The sequence below is a fragment of the Panthera leo genome, chromosome A2 (assembly GCF_018350215.1).
Source record: "Panthera leo isolate Ple1 chromosome A2, P.leo_Ple1_pat1.1, whole genome shotgun sequence".
In the NCBI taxonomy this organism is placed as follows: Eukaryota; Metazoa; Chordata; class Mammalia; order Carnivora; family Felidae; genus Panthera; species Panthera leo.
Window position 1 is genome coordinate 106,285,130 of NC_056680.1, and position 22,418 is coordinate 106,307,547.

Consider the following 22,418-nt stretch of genomic DNA (forward strand, 5'->3'; position numbering starts at 1 on the left):
GTAAGTTAAATTATAGTTTAGCAAATTATCTAAAAGCTTGTAATTCTGAGTGAAGACAATCTGTAAAAAATATAGATTGAAATGTATGTGCCTGACTTGGTAATATATGCAATGTTAGAGCTCTTAACTTAAAAAAAAAAATAGTAGGTGATTATACACTGAGTATCTACTATATACCTGACATTCTTTGAACTCACAGTAGAAACATGTGACCTGTGTCAATCTAGAAGGTGTTTTCTATGTTATTAGCCTTCCAAATGTATTTTTACACTTTATAAATACATTGGGCTATACAAACGCATTGCTGTAAATAGTATCTAACCACATATTGGGCAGTGAGGAATGTCATAAATTAACACTGCAATTGATAATAAAAAATTAAGGAGATATATGTGAATAATAGAAGTCTTATTAAGAAGAATTAAAATTATTCCGGAGAACAGAATTCATTAACCTCTGACACTTGAGAGAGGATCATATATATTGGCATTCTTATATGTAGTATGTCAATTTGAGTATTACATAAATATATTGATACACTTTCTCTATACTTTTAATTCTCCTTTCTTCCCCCTCTCCCCTATCATTCTCTTTCTCTCTGCTGAATAACTTTGGGATAAAAATGCCTTAAACATCATCAAACTTTTTTTTCCATGTATTTCTTACAGTCTTTACTGGGTTTTTAAATTGTGAAACTCCTGAATGGGGTCACTGCATGCCTCATTCTCAAATAGCATTTATTTTTTTGCTTGAAATCTATTTCAATATATGAATATCAACACATGACTGCTACACAGAATGGTATTTGAGTAAGCACAAGCTAGATTTTATAATATGGTTTTATGTACATTAACAAGTATATTCATGGCCAGGACATTCAAGGTAAATTACCATGTGTTAAAAGTTGCTATAAAGTGAATATGATTTCATTGTTACATCAATTTATTTGCATATATTTTATAAAATAAAATTAAATTTTATAAAATGAAAACGGCTATTCTACATACAAAGAAAATTTATAGGTGCAACGTTTAATTAGATTTCTACTAAATTTTATAATACACATGTCACAAGATTCACACAAAAAAGTATATAATAAAAATTTAGTTTTCATCCCAACCGTTTAGTTCCCTTTTCCAGAAAGAACCAGAATTAAGAGATTTTTGTGAATCCCTCCAAAGACACTATGGGCACATGTACATATTCATACATACATTTCTTCCACTTTCCTTAAACAAAAATTGTACCTAGCTGAATTATAAGAGAAAAGGCAAACCATAATATCATGATTTTATGATTTCCAGGGTTGTTAACTATACAAATATGGAGACCACAGATCCTTGGGCTTTGAATATTAATATTAATATTGAATATATACTTAAATATATGCACAGAAATGCTGGTTATGATTTTGTAACTTTGTGAAATGATCAAAGTAGAAATGTATGTAATTGAAGCAAAGATGATTCACTTCCGTCCCATTTTTCCTAGGGAAAGGGTTGGAGACAGCCTATTTCCATCTACAAGTGGGGAAGATACAAAACCAAAGCTTTCTCTATTTCCCTAAATATCAGAAAAAGTCAATATCTACATTTGAAAAAGAAATATGTATTACTATATTAGCAAAACAAATTCTCATTGTCAAGGATCTTCTCCTTGAAGAATGTATCTTTAAAAGTAGTTTATGTTAGCATTGATTATTTTTCTGGTTTATTTTCCATTTACCTGAGGCCAATACTGGATGAACAGTAGAAAGATGAGAGGCCTTCCATGATACCTTTGTAATACAGAGTTACTCAGCATTACCAAATCACAGTCCCATGTTTTCTCTTTGGGACTTGGTATAATCACCCTCATATCCTTAGCCATATAAAGACTTCCACTATATCTTAATAAAATATTAGTTTTACCTTATACTTGAAATTCTTTTTAACACATGAGAATGGACTACAGATGACCACTGCACTCCTCATTATAGTCTCATTAAAACCAAAGAAGAAAAATTAAATTCATTTACACTTGTGTCTCAATACTCACACATACATACCCAATCTTATTCAGCCATTATACATAAAATGTTTTAGAGCACAGAGTGATCCTTTTCATGACATAATTCATCAACAGTAACCATAATTATAATTTTATCATATGTTATCTTACCTACTGTTGAATTTTTCTGGGTGTTTTTCTCTCATGATGTGGAATCTGTGTGCAATGGAAGCATCCTAGGTAGAGAAACAGAAAAGAAAAATGAGACAGTTTATGATCCTACTATTTTGTGCAAAGATCAAAAGAGAAAAGTTAATGAGTAATATTTTTAAATTACTCTTTCTTAACAATATTGCCAAGAAGACACTCTGAAATTAGGCAAAAATGAGTAACCTACAAAAATTCAGTACAAGTGTGTTTTATGCCATCATTTCACCGTTGGTTACTTGTTATATTGACTTCTGGAAACCGATTTCTATTTAATTTATGTATCTCCTTTAATAACTGGTTTTGGTCTCATGATCGAAGTATGTTTAAATAGTGTACATGAACATAAATGTTAAAAACTGGTTGAAAATATTGTAATGCATAGCTGGAAGGATGGCCTAAGTGGAGCGATAGTAGTTTCTAGTCCTTTGAGATTAATTATGAGTAAAATGATAGTGTGAAAGTGCGTATTTAATAAAGGTAAATGAGTATAATACATGACTTCAAAGTTTGCTAAGAGTGTCTTGCATGTGTAACTATTAACTGTTCAGTCACAAGCAACCTTCTCACATATCTTGCTCAATCGAGAAAAGAAAGCACTAAAGAGAGAAAATTATTTTTGGAGAATTGGTGTAATTATAACTAAGCTCTGAGACCCCAAACATATCAGTTCTGAACCCTAATGGATGTTTCTTTCTTTTAAGAAATCCATTCAGAGTTTCTATGAGACAGAATCACACTGAGCATGTGAGATTGGTAGAACATTGTGATTCAAGCTTTTCAAACAGACTGTTCTTGCTGACTTTAAACAGTTGCCCCTGTTATTCCAAGCAAGAAGATATTTCCCCATTCTTCATCTACACATGATTAATCACTCCAATGAGAAACTAATATATTTACCAGTCATCTCAAAAGAAACGGGTCTACTGTTGTGATTAACTTAATTTTGTTTCATAGTGCAGATAAAAAAAAAAAGCATACACAAAGGAAATAAAGAAGTTGTGTATTTGAGAGAATCTTGAAAACACTAATCAAGGATTAAAAGTCTAATGAATGAAATGAAAAGGCTAATGTGCTTACTCATGCATAACAAAGCATGAGGCACAACAAGAGAGGGACCAAAGCCCGCTGCAGATGGCAGGCCCAGTAGCTTTTCCCTACAAGATAAAGCTGTAATAGCACTGTTAGTTTTTCTGTACATTTTATCCTCTAAAAATCATTAAGTAATTAAATTAATCTGCAAGAGAAAAGGACACAAAGATATAGACAGGTATACATAGAAACACTTATTAAAAAGTTACCCCAAAACCCTCTGTGGTTTGGTATTCTAGGATGTCTTTGTTATACATACATGGTCAACTTCCTGGTTTGCTAAGAAGTAGTAATGTCAAGATGGTTCACTTTTATTGGTTTAATAGCTCTCAAATACAGTCAGAGAGTTTCTTCTTTTTTTTTTAAATTCTTACTAATAAGTCATAAATACATCTTAGAATGTTGTCTTATGTGGTATGAAATTATAGATAAAAATGTAGCTAGGCTATTAAGGGTATATTATATGACATGATCATTAATTTTTTTAAAATCATTTATTTTGACTTTATCCCTAATCTGGTTCAAAATCAATTTGTAATACTTTATAATTAAATGCATACATCCAGCAGACCAGCTGAACAAAAAGAAAAGAAATATGATTCAAGTACTAAGAATGGATGATCAATATTGGTTATCCATAGGGAGACTATCATTGAATTTGCTTCTGCGTGAATTATTTGTTCCTGCTAACGTAGAGAACTGAGACTTTTAAAAATAGATTGTGTAGTATAATTTGCTTTACAAGCATATTATTTTTGCAATAACAAATCTCTTCCTTTCCAAAGCAACATAAACAGGTCAGAGAGAGGGCAAGAGGAAAGGAGAGAAAAGGGGAAAGGAGAAGAAAGGAGAAAGAGTATCAAAAGAAGACCATTTAATTAGACTGGACTATAACTGGGTAAACTCCTAGGCATATAGATCACCAAATAGCCAAGGACAAACTTAATGTTAGCTCTATCTCCAAGATACTGGGGCAATGGATCATGTAGTAAAAGCAGGGATAAATTAAAACTAGTGAGGAACACTGGGATGCCTTTTCCATGTGTTGAATGGCTTTCATGGGAGTTGGCATTTGCTAACTACAGGACTGATAAGAAACAATGACAGCAGGTGTTCATTTGGATGAGAATTCAGACTGAATTCCCATGGGACACTGTCCCTTTGGCGTAACCCCAAGAGACTTAAAAGAGAACTGCCAAACACTGTAAACTTATCCAGCAGCCATATTTCAGAGACACCGAAGACTCTGTAAAAGGAGACCAAATAAGAAAAAGCTATAATAGTGTCGTTTTTTTTTTATATAAATTTTGCTGTTTCTGTCTCTATGTACTCCACTCTTGAGAAACATAAATTAATCAACATTACTTCCACATTCTAGAATGGACAAACTGTAAATTCAGACAGACTTTTACTTCCAAGACTTGTAACTTTGAGCAAATGACTTATTTATTGTTAAGTCACAGCTTTCTTTTCTTTAAAAGAGGATACTCATACTCCATTATAATATTTTGGTGAAGATTTTTTTTAGATAATTTTGTATAGTTGGGATGTTCATATATATTATATCCACATCAGAATTACACTGAAAGTAAAAGGGGATGCTAAACCATAGTTAAACTATATAATTTTGGAATATGTGTTTACTGACTCTGAAATTGGTGTTATTTCCTGAAATTATAAAATACTTTAAATTAATTAAAACTTAAAGTTAGATCTAAGAAGTAAAAATAAAATATACCCATCTTTATTAAGGCAAGACAAATTTAAATATGTAAATTTTATAAGCAGCAGAAAGTAGTAACACACACACAGTACATAGAAATATTCATATATCAGAGAATCAGCTTCTTAGTCATAGCTGTCTTTAATACTCTGTCACTGATACTTTTCTGAGAAGTGATTTCTCTTTTCCTGTAAGGGGTTATTACATTTTTATTTTTAAAAATACAGTTAACCTAAATCTCCAAAGTTGCATTTTAAGTTATTAATTCAAAATTCATCAATTTTAAGTGTACCATTCAAAGAGTTTTGACAAAGGTATATAATAACTAGTTTCACAAACATGATAGAGAAATTTTCCATTACCCCAAAAAAGTTCCCTTTTGCATTTATATACTTTTACACTGGCATATATCCCCACTACCCCCCTTAAAAGACATTGGTCTGCTTTCTGTCACTGTAATTGCATTTTCTAAAATTTCCTATAAATGGAATTTAAAAGTACTCTTTTACATCAGGCTTCCTTCAGTTATTGTAATACTTTTTTTTTAATTTTTTTTTAACGTTTATTTATTTTTGAGACAGAGAGAGACAAAGCATGAACGGGGGAGGGGCAGAGAGAGAGGGAGACACAGAATCGGAAGCAGGCTCCAGGCTCTGGGCCATCAGCCCAGAGCCCGACGCGGGGCTCGAACTCACGGACCGCGAGATCGTGACCTGAGCCGAAGTTGGACGCTCAACTGACTGAGCCACCCAGGCACCCTAGAGTTATTGTAATACTTAACGAGATTCTACCATTTGTTCCCGTATCAGTGGTTTGTCACCTTTTATTACTAAATAGTATTCAAATGAAAAGATAGACCACAGTTCATTTACTCACTGATTGCTGGCATTTGACTTTTTATGAATAAAGCTGCTATGAACTTTTGAGCACAACTCTTTTCATAGACATATGTGATTGTATCTTCTGAGTAAATACCTAGGATTGAGACTGCCCCATTGTATTGATAAAGATTGTACCATTGTACCATTGTACCATTTTGCACTTCTACCAGTAACATTTGAGAGTTCCAGTTACTCCCCATCTTTACTAACATTCCACAGCAACACCAACCCTTGGCAGTCTTGAATTTCACCATTCTAATAAATTTGCAATGGTGTTGTTGCTTGCAACCTTAAACATGTGAGCCAACACCAGCTGCTTCACTAGAGGGGTCGGCCAATTCTGACGAAAATAGAAGATTTGAATGTTCTGGGGCAGACTTACTAGATGCTTCCAGCTCTACCACAATGCATTCATTCTGGCAGTTCTTGTACTATCTCAGCAAAGAGCACTCACTCCACAATTCCACTTGTGGTTTCTGCCTCAAAATCACCCCACAAAGAGCCTCACGTGTTTTAAAGGATTCGTCCTTTTTTATTAAATTTCTCCAAAAGATATTTCAGAGGATATATGCTTAAAGTCTCCTTTGAAGAACTTTAAGCTCTCAAACTGATTACAATTTTTTTCTTTGGTTAAACTATACTTAAAATAAAAGTAGTAAGTTGAAAAATGCAATGTATCACAATTGTTAAAATAAATTTTTCTTATTGTTGATTGAAGTTGATTATCTTTTCATATGCTTTTGCCTCAACTTTTTCTTATGTGGAGTACCTAGTCAAGTACTTTATCCATTCTATGCACATTAAAAATATTCACATTAATAACCATAATGATGATAATTAGCAGTAATTAAATATTCACTACTCTTTCTTAAAGCACTACTTTAAGAGCTTTGCATGTAATATTTCATTTAATCTTCATAAACATTTTATGAGCTAGCTACTGCTACCTACATTTTATGATTGAGGAAACTGAGGACTATGGAGTTTAGAATTGTTCCAGACCATACAGGAAGAAGCTGTGAAATTAACAGCTAAATACAGGTAACTGCCTTCAAGCCTTTTATATTTTTTGCTAGTAATGAGAAAGTCATGCATTGCAAATATTTTCCAAATTTCTTTTTTTCCCACTTTTTTTTTTACCTTGTAGTGTTAAATTTTTATATTTCAGATATATTAACCTTTTCTTTCAGTCTTTTGAGTCATGCTTAGAAAGATCCTTCCTTTCTCCATAATTCAGCAGAATACTTTTTGTTTTTTCCCTGACTTCATATTTTACACTGTAGTGTTTCAATCATTTCAGATTTATACATATTAATATATATATTAATAGAATGTGCTTAATAATCTAATTTTTCCTCCTTGTTTGAAAGACACAGGTAATTCTATAATAAATTTCCACCTCTATATCTCTATGTTACCTCTGAACTGTACCCAACTATTTTAATTATTCTAGTTCTGTACTAAATGTTCATATTTGGTTGGGCTAGAATCAATTCTCTGCTTACACTGTTTTAAAAAATTTGTTGTTTACCTACAAGATTCATATTTTTGGATAAAATTTGAAATAATTTTCGAGTTACCTTTGCTTTTGAGAACCTGGCCAAAATCTTTTGGTATTGTAATCGGATCTTACACGATAGACAAATTTTGGGAGAACTGGAATATTTTATAATATCAGGCCTATCTTTCAAAAATGTGTTTTCCTACTTATTAGGTTTTTTCCTATAATTCTTAGTAGGGCCCAAAGTTTCCTTCACATTAAGTGTAATATATTTATATTTATTTCATAAATACTTACCCATTTCTTTTTTATTATAATAGAACCCCTTCTTACATTATCTGTTTGAGCTGGTTATATTTTTTAAAAAATAATTTGATCATTTATTATTAATCTTTTCCACAGACACCTTATAATGCTGTTGCCATATATCATTCCTTTCAGGTGATTCATTTTTGGGGGACATATAGTCCTATTATCTACAAATAATGATATATGCTCTGCCTTCTTTCAAACACCTCCTTCCCCAATTCCTTTTTTCTTATCTAATTGCTTACTGAGTACATTCAAAACAGTACCAAATGGAAATGCTAGTACATTTGTTGCAAACTCAATTTAGTGAAAATATGTATACTATACTACATTATCATTTCATATGATGCTGCCTTTTCTTTTGAGATCCTAAGTCTTTACCATGCTTGGAAAGATTCATCCAGTTATATTTCATTAAGAGTTTGACTCCCTTTCTTGATATATTTTTTTCCATAACTATGACCATCTTACATGTAGCATGTTAACCTAACAGGTAAACTCTATGTAAGCTTATGTAGGTTCTATGAGAATAGGGAGAGGTTGTTTCAGTTTTTTGTTTTGTTTTGTTTTATTTTGTTTTGTTTTCTTCCACTTGATTTATGCCCTTCTGTATCTTAGAACTAGAGTATAGCCTGAGAAAGATTAACCATCAAGTTGTGGTTGACTGAATGAATGGGTGAATGACCAAATGTTTTTAATAACCACCAGATACCTATTGACATTCACTAGAGTAGAGAGATCAAAAACATGAGCTGTGGATTTAAACAACCTGGGTTCAAGACCTGGCTCTAAAATTAACTGGATCTTTGACCTTGAAAAGTATGCTTAGGTTTCAGTCCTGCCATGTTCCTATCTTTAAAATAGAAATGATATTAACAGTACCTGCTTTCCTACAAGGACGTGATATTCTAGTACCTGGAGGTAGTTAAGACAGGACTTGGTACATACAAAGCAATCAAATACGTTAGCTCTTATTATTATTACTGAAATATATTTAGTGTTTTGAGGTTCATATCATTTTTCCTTTGGTTCATTGATATCTTAAATAAAATCTATAATGCATTAGATGAAGTATCTGGGGACAATCATGCTTTGGTATGCAAAGTTTTGTGGGTCTTAAAAAGATTATTCAGTGCATATATGGTAAATTAATCAACAAACCCAAAGGGTCAGGAATAGCACACCATAATTTAAATTCATATAAATATTTCTGCACTAGCACATATAAATAATGACTCAAAGAAGGATAAATTAACATTACAATGGCCATGTCCATTCATATTCTGTATTTCACCAAATAAACAATGAAGAAATTTTGATTTTCAGAGCTTTGTGGACTCTGAAATTTTAGATAAAAGATTATAGTTCAGAATTTATTTCCTATCTACAATTAGCAGTCTTTGCTCTCCTGACAACCTTTACCTAATGTACTAATTATACAATACACTATCTGTTAAAATATTTTATTTAAGAAAATCGCACCAACAACTATAAGTGAGACTGTTTCATAGGCAGATTTTATGAGATATTGATAACTGCTGGCTAATAAGGAGCATCGGAATATTTCCATCTTTATGTTCTGAAACAGCTGACAATACATGAGAATTATTTGCTCTTCAAAGCCTTTAAAAATCATTTGTGAGTTGCCAGCCTTGTAGTTTGGGGAGTTTTTATAACATTTCTTAAGTTCTGTGATCTATTTAGGTTTTTTTCTCTCTACATAATTAAAATAATATTTTTCATGAAGTCATCTGTAGTGACTGGACTGAAAAGTGGTCCCCAAAGATATTAGAACCTAATTCCTAGAACTTGGTGAAGTTTTTGCAGATGTTGATCAAGCTACAGATTAATATTGCTTGGGACCAGTGACTCCTTTCTGCCTCGCACTGTCTCTCTTTTGGAATAGGAATGTCTAACCATTCTCCTATGCTTGTTCCATCACTGTATTTTGAAAGCAGATAACTTGCTTTCTAGTTTCACAGGTGCACAATAGAGAAGTCTGCCCCACGGTGAATCATCTGAGTCTCACCTATAACTAATTTTGATAATTTATATGATAAGATGTGGACTTTGAGCTGATGACATTTAGATGAGCATTTTTAAACGTTTATTTCTGAGACAGAAAGAGAGCATGTGTGAGCACACACACACAGTGGAGGTGGGGCAGAGAGAGAGGGGGAGACACAAAATCCAAAGCAGCTTCTAGACTCTAAGCTGACAGAAGCAAGCCTGATGCTGGGCTTGAACTTACCAAGTGTGAACTTATCAACTGAGCCTAGTTAGGGCACTCAATTGACTGAGCCGAATTCAGACACCCTAGATGAGCCTTTTGACTTGACTTGATTTAACAGAATGAGACATTGGAGACACTGAAATGAGGTTTAAGTATTTTGTATGTGGGACGGAATAAATCTTTGAGGGCCAGCAGGTAGACAGTAGTGGAATGAATGGCAACCCCTGAATATATCTGTCCCAAATCCCCGGAACCTGAAAATGTCATCTTATATGGTGAACTTTTTACAAATGTGATTGAATTAAGGATCTTGAAATGAGAAGATTATCTGAATTATCCAAGTAGGACCTAAATGCCTTTACAAGTGTCCTTATAATAAAGAGAGACAGAGGGAAATTTGACAGACAGAAGAGGAGGAGGCAAGGTGACAGGAGAGGCAGAGAATGGACTGATGCGGCCAGAAGTCAAGGAACACTGGCAGCTGCCAGAAGCCAGAAGCGGCAAAGAAGGGATTCTCCCCTACAGCCTCGTGAAGGACCATGAACCTAGTGACACCGTGATTTCTGCCCAGGAATACAAAATTTGGACTTTCAGACTCTTGAACCATGAAGGAATACATCTCTACTGTTTTAAGCCACCAAGTTTGTGGTAACTTGTTACAGCAGGCAAAGAAAATTTATACATCATCTATCCCTACAGGTTGTTTGAAGAAAGCATTATCTTAACTTTTCTGAATCCTTATTTCATTCTATCAATTCAAATTGCATTATTTTGTGTATTTAGCATGATGTTTTGAATGTGTAATTTAGCATATTACTACTTGGGGCTCCTGGGTAGCTCAGCGGGTTAAGCATCTGACTCTTGATTTCACCTCAGGTCATGATGTCACAGTTCCTGAGTTCAAGCCCCACATTGAGCTCTGCACTGAGAGTGCAGAGCCTGCTTGGAATTCTCTGCCTCTGTCTCTGCCTCTCCCCCACGCATTCTCTCTCCCTCTCTTTCTCTCAAAATAAATAAATAAATTCCAAATAAAAAGAAAGGCAGAACTTCTTGTCTTTATGAGAAAGACTTAAGTCAACCCCAGATCCTCCTGCTGAGTATCTATTTAACATTGATTGCGTTAGGGGTCTTTAGAAATAGAACAGATAAAAAAGAAGTATATGCATTATAAAGGAAGAGAAAAACTATCATTATTTATGGATGACATAAATATTCTGTATAGAAAATCCAAAGGAATCAAATGAAATCCACATAAATTAAGAGTTTAATGAGTTGTCCGGATATATAATTAGCATATAAAATTAGCAAAATTAACCACATTAAGACAAAGTGACAGAAAATTATCCCACTCACAATAACAACAATTATAAAAACTACCAATGTGAGTCCTACAGAAGAAAATGATAGTTACTGAAAGACACAGAAGAGCCAATCAATGGAGATACATACCATCCTGAGGCACAATGATTTAAGGAGTTGGAGGATGCAAGGGGTGGTACAGTTTCTTCTGGACTTGAGCATCAATGGAAGTACAAGGACTTTTCTCTATTGTATTGTATTTACTGTCTCTTTGAACGGGTTGTGTGTGTGAGAGTGTATGTGATTCCACAGGATTTCAGAGGCTTCAGGTTGCACACCTGCAATTTATCCTGCTATGAATACTTCAGATGCAACCCAGTGCAGACTTGTGTTAGTTAGCTTCTGATTACATTCCTGGGACAATCAGAGAATTTTTCTAAAATTGCAAATTCAGACTTAGAGAAATACATTCCTGAGAGGAAGATGACAGGTGTTAGTCATTTAGAGCCAGTCCCCAGGGAAGGATATGAGCTTTGCTGAATGGTAGAAGCAGACTCAGAAGCAGAGTTTTCGATGAGGAGACTTGCGCCAAGAGGTGGCTTCGTGAAGCCACGCATTTCTTAAATTAAGAAATTTCTTTAAAACACTTTCTCTAGGAAGATGGCAAAAGTTATAATTTTCAGTTTAAATTATTACTCTCAGATTTTATAATCCTCTTTAGTTTTAGTTTCCCGCCCCCCCCCCCAATTACTCAGTAAAGTTAGAGAGTACGTGTCACTCGCTCTGTGTGTCCACGTTACAGAGAGAAGTATGACTTGGGGTTGTCTGTGAGATGAAGCCTGTCCCCACCTCAGCATCTTCCCGCTCTCCTTTTCTCATTTTTCAAGAAACCCTTAGGAAGCTGGTAGCTTTACACTGAGGGAAGCGGCATCATCAGTGTTCCATAAAAAATAGATGATATACTCCAATCTGAGGAAGTGCATTATCCTAAATGCAAAGAAGCTGAGAAACCAATAGGGTCATACAGAATACTGGGAAAGTAGAAGGAAAGGGTTTCCACATCTAAATCCTTTTGGGTAACTTGAAAAGGCAGTTACCACTCAGAAGGAATAGAGTGACAGGCAGAACATGGCCTTGAGAGAAAAAGACCTCCACTCACAACTGACTTTTCATTGAGATAGACAGGGATATAATCACCCTACCCACTTTCCTCCTTCTCATCTCTTGCTGGGGCCCTCAACTAGAAAAGTCGATCAGAAGCAAAAGGACGAGAGGAATGTGATAGTTACATAGGACACTGCCTGGTCAGACAGCACGATGGAGAAGGACAGAGAGGGGATCTAGGCAGGCAAACGGAAGCAATCCAGAATAGAGGAATTACAGTCCTTAAGAGTCAATGCTCATAGCAGAACAGAAAGCTACGTGCAAGAACACAGAAGTCTAAGAAGCATAAGCACCAAATATATGGAAAAGTACTGACAGTTAAGGGGGCTACCGTTGTATCAACAAAAGTATCAAATAACTATAATATATAAGTATATATGTACATGTGTGTATATAAAATATGCATTTAAAATTTTTAATGAATACTTATTACATGGTACCCGGAAATAAATACTAAACTTTCTCATTTTAAAAGAGCAAAACACCTGAAATAATTTGAGTTATTTCAGAAAATGAAACCAAAGTTGCCATTATTACCTAAGAGCACCTGTAAGTTTACATATGTGCATTAAGAATAAAGTGTACACACAGAAACTTTTCCAGCTTTAGCAAATAGTTATATATCCCATGTAAATATATTTCCACTATGTGCTACACACTAAATTTTTAAATATAAATTTTGCTAATTTGGGAAAAATATATTATTATACCTATAGAGTTACCTTAATTAAATTTAGTTAATAAATTAACCCCTTGTCTCAATAAAATTGATATACAGCATAACCTTTAAGCTACTCTTAATGGCTAGGGCTATCTTTTTACATATTATAAACCTTGTACAGTGACACAGTGTGGGCCTCAGTGTATGTAGGGCTGTTGGCTCTACACGGAATCACTTCAGACTATTATGCTGTTTTCTAGTTTTAAGGTTTTTTTAAATCCTTTCCTATTCCATCATATCAAACCCCTATCTTTCACTTCTTGCTGTAAAGAAAATGTCTTTCCTTAGCAGTTTCCTCCTGCTTCACTGATGTAAATTTTCATACTTTGAAAAAAAGGGAACCACAGAATTTGAAACCTAGAATTGAACACAACTACTGCTCATAGCCTGCTCTAACAAAGTGGACTAAACAAAGCTTACACAAGTCTGCAACACAGCCAATAAGCAGAAAAGAGGCTAAAATAGTCTATAGGTTCTCCTATAAGTGAATTTCAGAAATTTTGCGCATCAACTTTGAGATAATCATTCTAACCTAAGCATTTTATTTTACATAATTCCTAGGTGGCCATTTTACTCCAAAAAACCAAAGTTAGTAGCACCATTATCTTTTATAAATAAACATTATTGGGATTTAAATATTGTATTTTTCACCTCTTATAAACATTTGTTAAAATTTTAAGAGACTATGTTAAGAGTGACAGGAGAAGTACAAATGATTAGTTTGAGTTTCAGTTCTCAAACAAAAAACCCATACTTAAAATTATACAGTAAAAATCATTTAATTTTATATAATTAAAATTATATATATATATAGAGAGAGAGAGAGAGAGAGAGAGAGAGAGACTTCATTTTCATAATCTCATTAAAAATTCCCATTGTTTACATAAATTTTAAGCAGACAAGATCATGAAACCAAGCAGATTAGTTTAGGTTGTGAGGAAAAAAATATTCCAATTAGCCCTAAATCATAAATCCCACGTTTGCTCTATCACATACAACACATAGCACTGCCAGAAAACTTCCAGAACGGTTTCTTCACGTTAACTTTAAGCTCTGTGAACAAACTTGTCAAAAGAATAATAAACTTAGTATACACATACGATTATCACAACTATATAATTTCTATGATCAAAATGCTCCTTTAAATACAAATTTTGTTGTACTAAGCAAATTTGATTTTTTTATTCAATTAAAAAGACTAAATTCCTCTCAAAGTGCTTCTTTTGATTAAGAAATCATAAATTTGGAGGCCTAGAAATCTCAAATGAAGCAAACATTATACAGTACATAATTAGTGACTGAATTGTAATCTAAATAATTGCTTCATAATTTGTTTCATTCCTAATGTGGAACGACCCAAGAACATCTTAATTAAACAAAAATACATGAAAGCCAAATTTATAAGAGTTTTAGTAGCAATTAATCATTAGATCAGGAGCTCCCTTTCTATACAGGCTGAGGTCAAAACTAAAGAAAGTAGATAGTAATATATACAGAACTTGGTACGTAAGTAGCAAAGGCAATATTTAAATCAAAATTGTTACTAAAAACATGGTAGAATAAAATTTAGGTTCTTCTTTTTAATTTCATAGTTTGGGTGCTGTGGTGATTAAATTAGTCTATAGTAAAACCCTATATATAGTAAAATTCAACTCAAACCATGATGCAAATCTGAAGATCTCAAGAAAATTAGAGTCACAGAATAATCCTGGAAAGGGAAACCCCAGGCCTTCCCCTTCAGAGGGAAACAAACCCATATGAAAATGTCCTGCTTTGGGTCTGGAGAGGAGGACATCACTCAGTATGGGAAGATATTCTGTCCGTGCCTAACAAGAGAGAAGTCTACATACCCTTCTCACATTTAAGGTCTGGGACAGGCCCAAAGTAAACGAAAGCAGGCCAGGGCTCCAGGGAACAAGGAATCGGAAGGCTGCCCTTGATGTTAAGGCATAAGGACAAAAAACAGGGTCCAAATTACTGAAACAAAGGAAGGCAGTGGCTTGCTCACAGCCAGGCAGTGCAGCAATTAAGAACACCTTACCACCTGACCAATAGTTCCTATACTTAGGCCATCGCTACAATGATGTTTCCTCATCTAAAAAATGAAAATAGCCCTTATCTACCTCATCAGGTCAATACTAAGATCATTTTTGAACGTATCTTTATCCGTTGGCATAAAGCCTGACAATAAACAGAACAAGAAAGCTATTATTACACTGCTCAGGTACTGGGCAAATAAAAAGTATTAGTCTGAGAAAAGAAGAAACAAGTTGGTGGCGTCTTAACAAAGAACCAATCCCCTTCCTTATGTATCACCTGAATAGAAAATGTTTACAAAAACACTCTGCAAAGATGATCACAGGCTTAGAATATATCACAAGCTCTGCTAGCGTCCACTGAATATTGGATAATGTGTTGGTTTTCAAAAGTTTTGTATCTCTCCATAGCAGAATTCTTAGAGTTTGCATTATTATTTCCAAAATTGGGAAAAAAAAAGTATATAAATTTAAATACTAAAATATTTATTTATCATAAACTTGTCTGAGACGCTGAATTGAGAAAAACCAAGTCAATGTCATATATTTCTTTCTTTTCATAGTAAACTAGATCCTTAGCTGTTTTAATTTCTACAAACCTAAAGTATTTTGTGGATATCTACTACCTTTAATAATAAAGTTATCTTTTTCAGTTAAAACAGAAAGGTTGGAGCCATCAACTCCATTTATTTCTGGGGTTGACTTGGTCATTATAGTATTCACTCAATCTGATAAAGCTACAAATGTATTCACTGCTTTGATGTAATTTCAGCAAATCTGCAAAGAAAGTCTTGTTGTCTTTAAATACCCGGGGGGGGGGGGGGGGTTAAATGTGAACAGCATTTTTCATAATATCTCAAACTAGGCATAATTCTTGCATTTGCAAAATAAAATAGACACCTGCTGTGTGATTGCCAGTCATTAAACTGGGGTGGTAATGACCATGGTGGTAAGAGTGGCACCAGCAAATTGGAATTAGATAGTGTGGAGGAAGACTAGTGAAACAAGTAGGAATGGAGGCTGAGGTAGAGCAGAGGAGGAAGAAAATGGAGATTGAATAAAATAATTTCTTTTTACTCTCTGTAAGCAGAAATGGGAGTAGGTCTCAAAAGTGACGAGTGTAAACAAGCCTGACTATGTGAGACTGGGTCAGGGGGGAGGACAGAGACTGGAACACCACATTGGGGCAGGAGTGTGAACAGTTTATTAGAACCCAAACTAGGATAATTTGTATAGAAAAAGTATAAAAGTAAGGCTTTCTATAGAATATCGATAAAACCAATGAATGCCAATAGACTGATGATTGGCATTAAGTACAAGGTATAATTATATCACCTTTATCCCAGTTAAGTGTGTACGATAAGTACTACTGTAAAGAAAAAAAACTGAGGGTCATTCAGTTTATATAAGTTGGCATAAGTCATCAAGTTGGAGTAGCCAAAACATAAACCAGAATGTATGTGTCTACATGTAAATAGTTTATAGTCATATTGTCCAGTGCTCTAAAGGCTGTATCTTGAAAATTCCTTCCAAAATGACTCAAGAATGGTTTCCAAATACGACTGCATTCTTTGTATCTGAAAAATAATTGGTACTAATAGTTTGGTTGATTTCAATAAGATTGCTCAAAGTGATAGCATATATTCTATTTATTTGCTTCTTCATCTTAAGGAAGAAATTCACTGAGGAATACTGCACTATACTTCATTCTCCTGTCCTTTCCTCTCTTTCCATCACTCCACCTTCTTCCTTGCTATCTGTCTTCACTCTCTGTCCTCCTAAATATACACATAGGAAAGTCCCTCAGGAAGAGTTCATCATCTTTTTTTTCTAGAAACTATTCCTTTCCCAGAACTGTATACCCACCAAAGACATTTACAGGGTAAAACTGGGCCATGGCAGATGCTGCTTGTTAAGCTCCAATACCTATTTCCCACCTCTTTCTAACCAACAAAGCTCTTATTTCATCTGGGAAGCCATGTACTAAGCATATAAAAGCAAGCAATGGAGAAACCAAACCCCAAATTCTGCGGATTATTTTGTAGCTAGGAGTGGTGATTTAGATACAATTCCTTTCCACATTCCACCACCAAGGTCACTGCCATACTTGCAAGCATATGGGTGTGATTACTAAAAGGAATAGCAAATAACTTGAAAACATAAGGATAACAGCTATTGTTGAGAACTGCTGGGGGCAAAAAAAGAAGCATGGTCCTTTCAAACATCTTTTTTGCTTGTTTGTTTAATGTTTGTTTGTTTATTTATTTATTTATTTATTTATTTATTTATTTATTTTTGAGGCGGGGGCAGAAAGAGAGAGAGAATCCCAGCAGGCAGCACAGAGCCCCAAGTGGGGCTTGAACCCATGAACCGTGAGATCATGATCTGAGCTGAAATCAAGAGTCAGATGCTTAAGTGAATGAGCCACCGAGAAGACCCTAAAGTACCTTGATGATCAAGATGACTTCCTCCAGATGAGAAAAGCAGAGAAAAGAAGCCCCTGACCTGTTAACTCTGTACTGTCCCATGCAGCCAAACACAATCTTAACTGAAACACGGGTGATCCCTTCCCTAGCATCTCATTCCTCTGGAAACATTAAGATATGAAGTCTGCAAATCCTGTAATGGTGATTTGTGAGAAAGAGTTCACTCAATTATTTTTTTATGGTTAAAATTACAAAACTTTGTATTTTTGTACAGAGCTCTGTGATTTCTAAAGAGTTTTCTTCCAAATTATATATTTTGACCTCATTACTTTTGCTAAATTATTTACCTTTTTGAAAGAAACAGAGCAGATATTAAGATTATTAACATATTATGATTAAGATTAAGATATCTTTATTTTAGGAAAAAAAAGTCTATCTGGATTTAAGGGATTTTCCTGAGGTTATGAGCTTATCCAAAGGACAGATGAGTTTGTCTTTTGTCCCTTAATCTGTAACTCAAGGTGTGCCTTCCTTATTTATCCCTGAAATATAGACCGTTCACTTGATATTCACTCCAATGATGGTCTTGTCTTTAAGGTATTCCAACATTAATTGCTGTTTGTACCATTAACATTCCAGATTTCCTAAAACAACTAATAATATTCAGAAAATCAGGAGAAGCTGCTTGTGCCCATAATTCTGTTCATAATTTAATGGTAGGTTTCATTTAATTAATGATGTATTTCCTAGGTAATACTAGAAAACAAAATAATGTTGATTGGTCCTCATTAAATAATAAACAGCAGTGTGCCTATTCTTTGTTCTCCAGAATAAATACAACTTTGACAATTCTTTCCTGTAATCACAGTCCTTAAAGAAAATGAAATCAGTAAGTCAGTAGCTTGAGACCATAATCAGACTAATTTATTTATTTAAGTCAGAAGACCTTGAGTTCAGAATTCTTCAGCAAAAATAATCCCATGCCTTAATGCTGCTACAAAGAACATCATACAAAGTGACCGCAGAGAACTCCCACATCAGTAAACTAGGGCTTTAAAGAGGATAAGGAGCTATGATATCATACTCATGAATGAATAATACTGGTAAGTGAATTTGCAGCAGATTCCAGATAGAAAATTACATTGCTTCTAAGGTAAAAGAAAATTTAAATCTGCTCACTATCTAGAAAAAATTAAACTTATAAGGAGAAGTTGTCCCTGTTAGTCTACTTTTTACTCTCCCCAAACAAGGCTTTATCTAGTGTATTAAGAATCTTCCTATGGGCAACAGAGAAATGAACAATCATGTACCAGACAAGGAAACAGTCCTGTTGGGGAGTGACGGGTATGCAACAGTCTTGGGCAGAGGTGCTGGCTCTAGTTCTTTCAAAGCTCTGGGGGAAAATCCCTAAATAACGATGAAAGAGCATATATCAGGCACTGCTTCAGTAACATTTACTCATGTTTTCCAACTTAAAAGTAAAGGCCTAATCCTTATGAAGGAAAAGTATCTTGCATTGTGGCTCATTTGAAGGTAAGTAAATCCAGTGGTCACATTTGTTAACACAGATCACACAGAGGTACGAAGTAATGGATATGAGAAACATTACTTTCTGCCTCAAACAAATCATGGGCCCCTGTGAAGTGTTCCTGCAAAGTCCACAATACTAATAGTAATAAAATCTGAAACTCTTAAATATCATCGAATTACAAATATCAAAATATCAAATTATACATGATTCAGTATTGTGTGTTCTGCAAAAGATTTATCATAGAAGCAAGATGTTAAGATATACAACCCTTAAATGTTATAACACATACAACCATATTTGTGACAGAAAACCAACTGCTAACACACAGGACTCACAACTTCTTCCTTCTCTCTTTGCCCATTTAATCCTTACATAAAAGTTCAGATGTCTTTTGGTCTGATTTTTCTGAAGGAAAGCACTATAAGAAAAGGACTTACCTTCTCATATAAGGTATCTTAAAAAAAAAGGCAAATTCACAGAATCCAAGAGTGGAACGGTGAGTGCCAAGGGCTGGGAAAGGGGCTTCATGGGGAGTTACTAATCAAAGGCCATAAAGTTTCAGTCCAACAAGATGAATTAACTCTAGAGTTCTACTATACAACATTGTACCGAGAGTCAATAATATAATGTGCACTTGAAATTTTGTTAAGAGGGTAGGTCTCATGTTAGTGTTGTTTGCCTATTCACACACACACACACACACACACACACACACACACACACAAATAAAACTAAAACAAACTAAACTAAACTAAAAAAGGATTATAATCCCCAGAAGGCTATTTACAGAAAGGGAATGTAATTTATCCAGGGAACTCTTTGTGGGGCTGTGTCAGAAAAAGAGTGAAAAGATAAACATGTTAACATAATGCTAACATAAAGGGAAAGTAGTGAGTTTTGTTTAAAGCGAAGAGTTTAGAGGTACTAAGGGTTAAGGGAGGACCAACAAAGTTTATATGACTTGCTGTGTGCAAGGCAAATATGAGTACAGATGAAAGATTCTGTTTTAGTCATCCTCTATATTCAGCTCTGTTCCAAAACAGGACTTCAGAGGTGATTTCTTTATAAACAATTCAAGCATTTTAGTTTTTTAAATGTTTATTTTTGAGAGACGGGGAGAGAGAGAGAGACAGAGAGAGAGCGCGAGCACGCGATCACATGGGCAGGCAAGGAGGAGGGAGGGAGGGAGAGAGAGAGAGAGAGAGAGAGAGAGAGAGAGAGAGAGAGAGAGAGAGGCTCCCAAAGCAGGCTCCAGGCACTGAGCTGTCAGCACAGAGCACAGCGCAGGACTTGATTTCACCAACCACTAAATCATGACCTGAGCCAAACCTGGCCGCTGAACCAACTGAACCACCCAGGTGCTCCTATTTTATTTTTTTAAGTAGTTTGGAAATAGTTAAAACTGTTGTTCTGTGAAATCTTTCTTTCATGAACACTTATTTTTCATGACGAAATTTCCTCAGTGGAAAAGAATATAAAAGGATTCTCCTCTGAAGAGAACTGAGTATTTATAACTTTATTGTTTGGGAATGCTAATCAAACCTGTCCTTGACAAATATGTGGGCCAATTGCCTGAGGTTTTAACCCTGATATCTTTCCATGTCTGATCTTTGATTGATGGCATCTTACTGGGTTCTGATTTGGGTTTGGAATCTGCTCAAGCCCTCTCCACACTAGTTGGCATACTGGACATTCTCACTCTTCTCACACCAGTTTAGGTGACCCTATTTCCTATATATACACACATACACCAAGGAACCTGCCAAACTCCTGTCACCAAACTTAACACATAACTGTTTTCAAACACACCCTGTTCTTTCTTCCGTTAGTTACAGCAGAGGTTCCCTTCCTCCATTTTAAGACCAGTCTCCTGACCTGTGCTCAGATCCCATTCTTCCTCAATCTCTGACAAACCATAATACATTAGGAGTTGATGTCTTTTCCCTCCTGTATTCCATCCCCTCCCTCTCAGTAGGCTCTTTTTCCTTAACACTAAAACTGCATAGTTTTATTATTACATCAATAATGTAAACGAAAACCTCCTAACCTCTGTGCCTGCAAAATACTGGCACTCTGCTTTCCACTTTTTACCCAAACTTCTTAAGAACACTGACTAGAATCTCTAACTTCACTTCCACCTCTGACTCTCTAATCCACTACAGTCTGACTGTCCACTTCACTACTTAAAATTATCAACCATGTCTCTGCTTCCTCTACTAACTTTCACTCCCTATTCTACTGTAGTCTGGCATGTCATTTATCAATCCATTATAAATCACATCTCTGACCTCTTGGCAATTTTGACTCTATTTCTTGTCCTTCTTTCCTATGCTCTTTTGCCTGGACTTGAATAAGACAAAGTCCTGGTTTTTCTCTTATTTTCCAGGCCATCGACCTCAGTTTATTTGGCAGGCTACTCCTTTGTCTCCATCTTTAATAGCGATATTTCTTGGGATTCTGTCCTCATAGTCTTTTTTCTAACTCTACACAAGTGGGTCTGAAAAGGAAAAGCATGTAATCATATTAAGGAGATTAAACATGATTGCAAAAATAAGAAACCACAGAAATGTTTTAAACAGGGCATCATATTTGCATTTTAGAGTAATCATTTGGAAGCTGTATGGATGATTTATTTGGTGGGGACAAAATTGGGGAACAATAGAATAAGTGCTGAATTAGAACACTAGAAGGATGGATGTAAAGGAAGGTTCTTGTTCATTAAATATTTAAGTGGTAAATACTGATCTTGATGATTGATTAGACACTGAATGATTGAGATGTAAGAGGGAGGAAAGGATCAGAAATGACTTTCTGGTTTTTGGCTTGGGTAACTGCATTGATATGGTGCCTCCAACTGAAATAGAAAAAGAATAGGAAGTTCAGCAGAGATGATGGCATTCTTTAGTCACACTGAAACTTTTTGCTTGTTTAACTTTCTATCGAAATCAATATCTAGTTTTTAAAAGTGTACACAATGAATAAATGGATAAACTGTGTTAACTACATCCAGAATAATAATTTTTAAAAAGTAAGTAAGTAAGTAAATAAATAAATAAATAAACAAACAGCACATTTGTATGGTCTCCAAAAGTCCAGTTCCCATTAAGAGAAGTTGAATGTTAGTCTCAGAGTCAAGTGTAGACCATATATAAAAACTACACACACACACACACACACACACACACACACACACACACACACAATTGCCTTCACCCAATTATTATGGTAAATATGACATTTGACTCCAGTCACTGCCTATATCTTTAAAAAGGTGAATGATTAAAAACCTATTTAAAGTTATTTCTG

General features: G+C 34.7%; 1 protein-coding gene across 13 annotated transcripts in view; it reads right to left on the reverse strand.

Annotated features, from left to right (window-relative positions):
- The window catches only part of DGKB (diacylglycerol kinase beta), a 715,307-nt gene that overhangs the window by 311,978 nt on the left and 380,911 nt on the right, over window positions 1-22,418 (reverse strand). For all 13 annotated transcript variants that reach the window (XM_042919264.1, XM_042919230.1, XM_042919249.1 and 10 more), the window contains one exon: window positions 2,161-2,225. In XM_042919264.1, coding sequence (XP_042775198.1) covers window positions 2,161-2,225 — 65 coding nt within the window. The remainder of the gene's footprint in view (window positions 1-2,160; window positions 2,226-22,418) is intronic.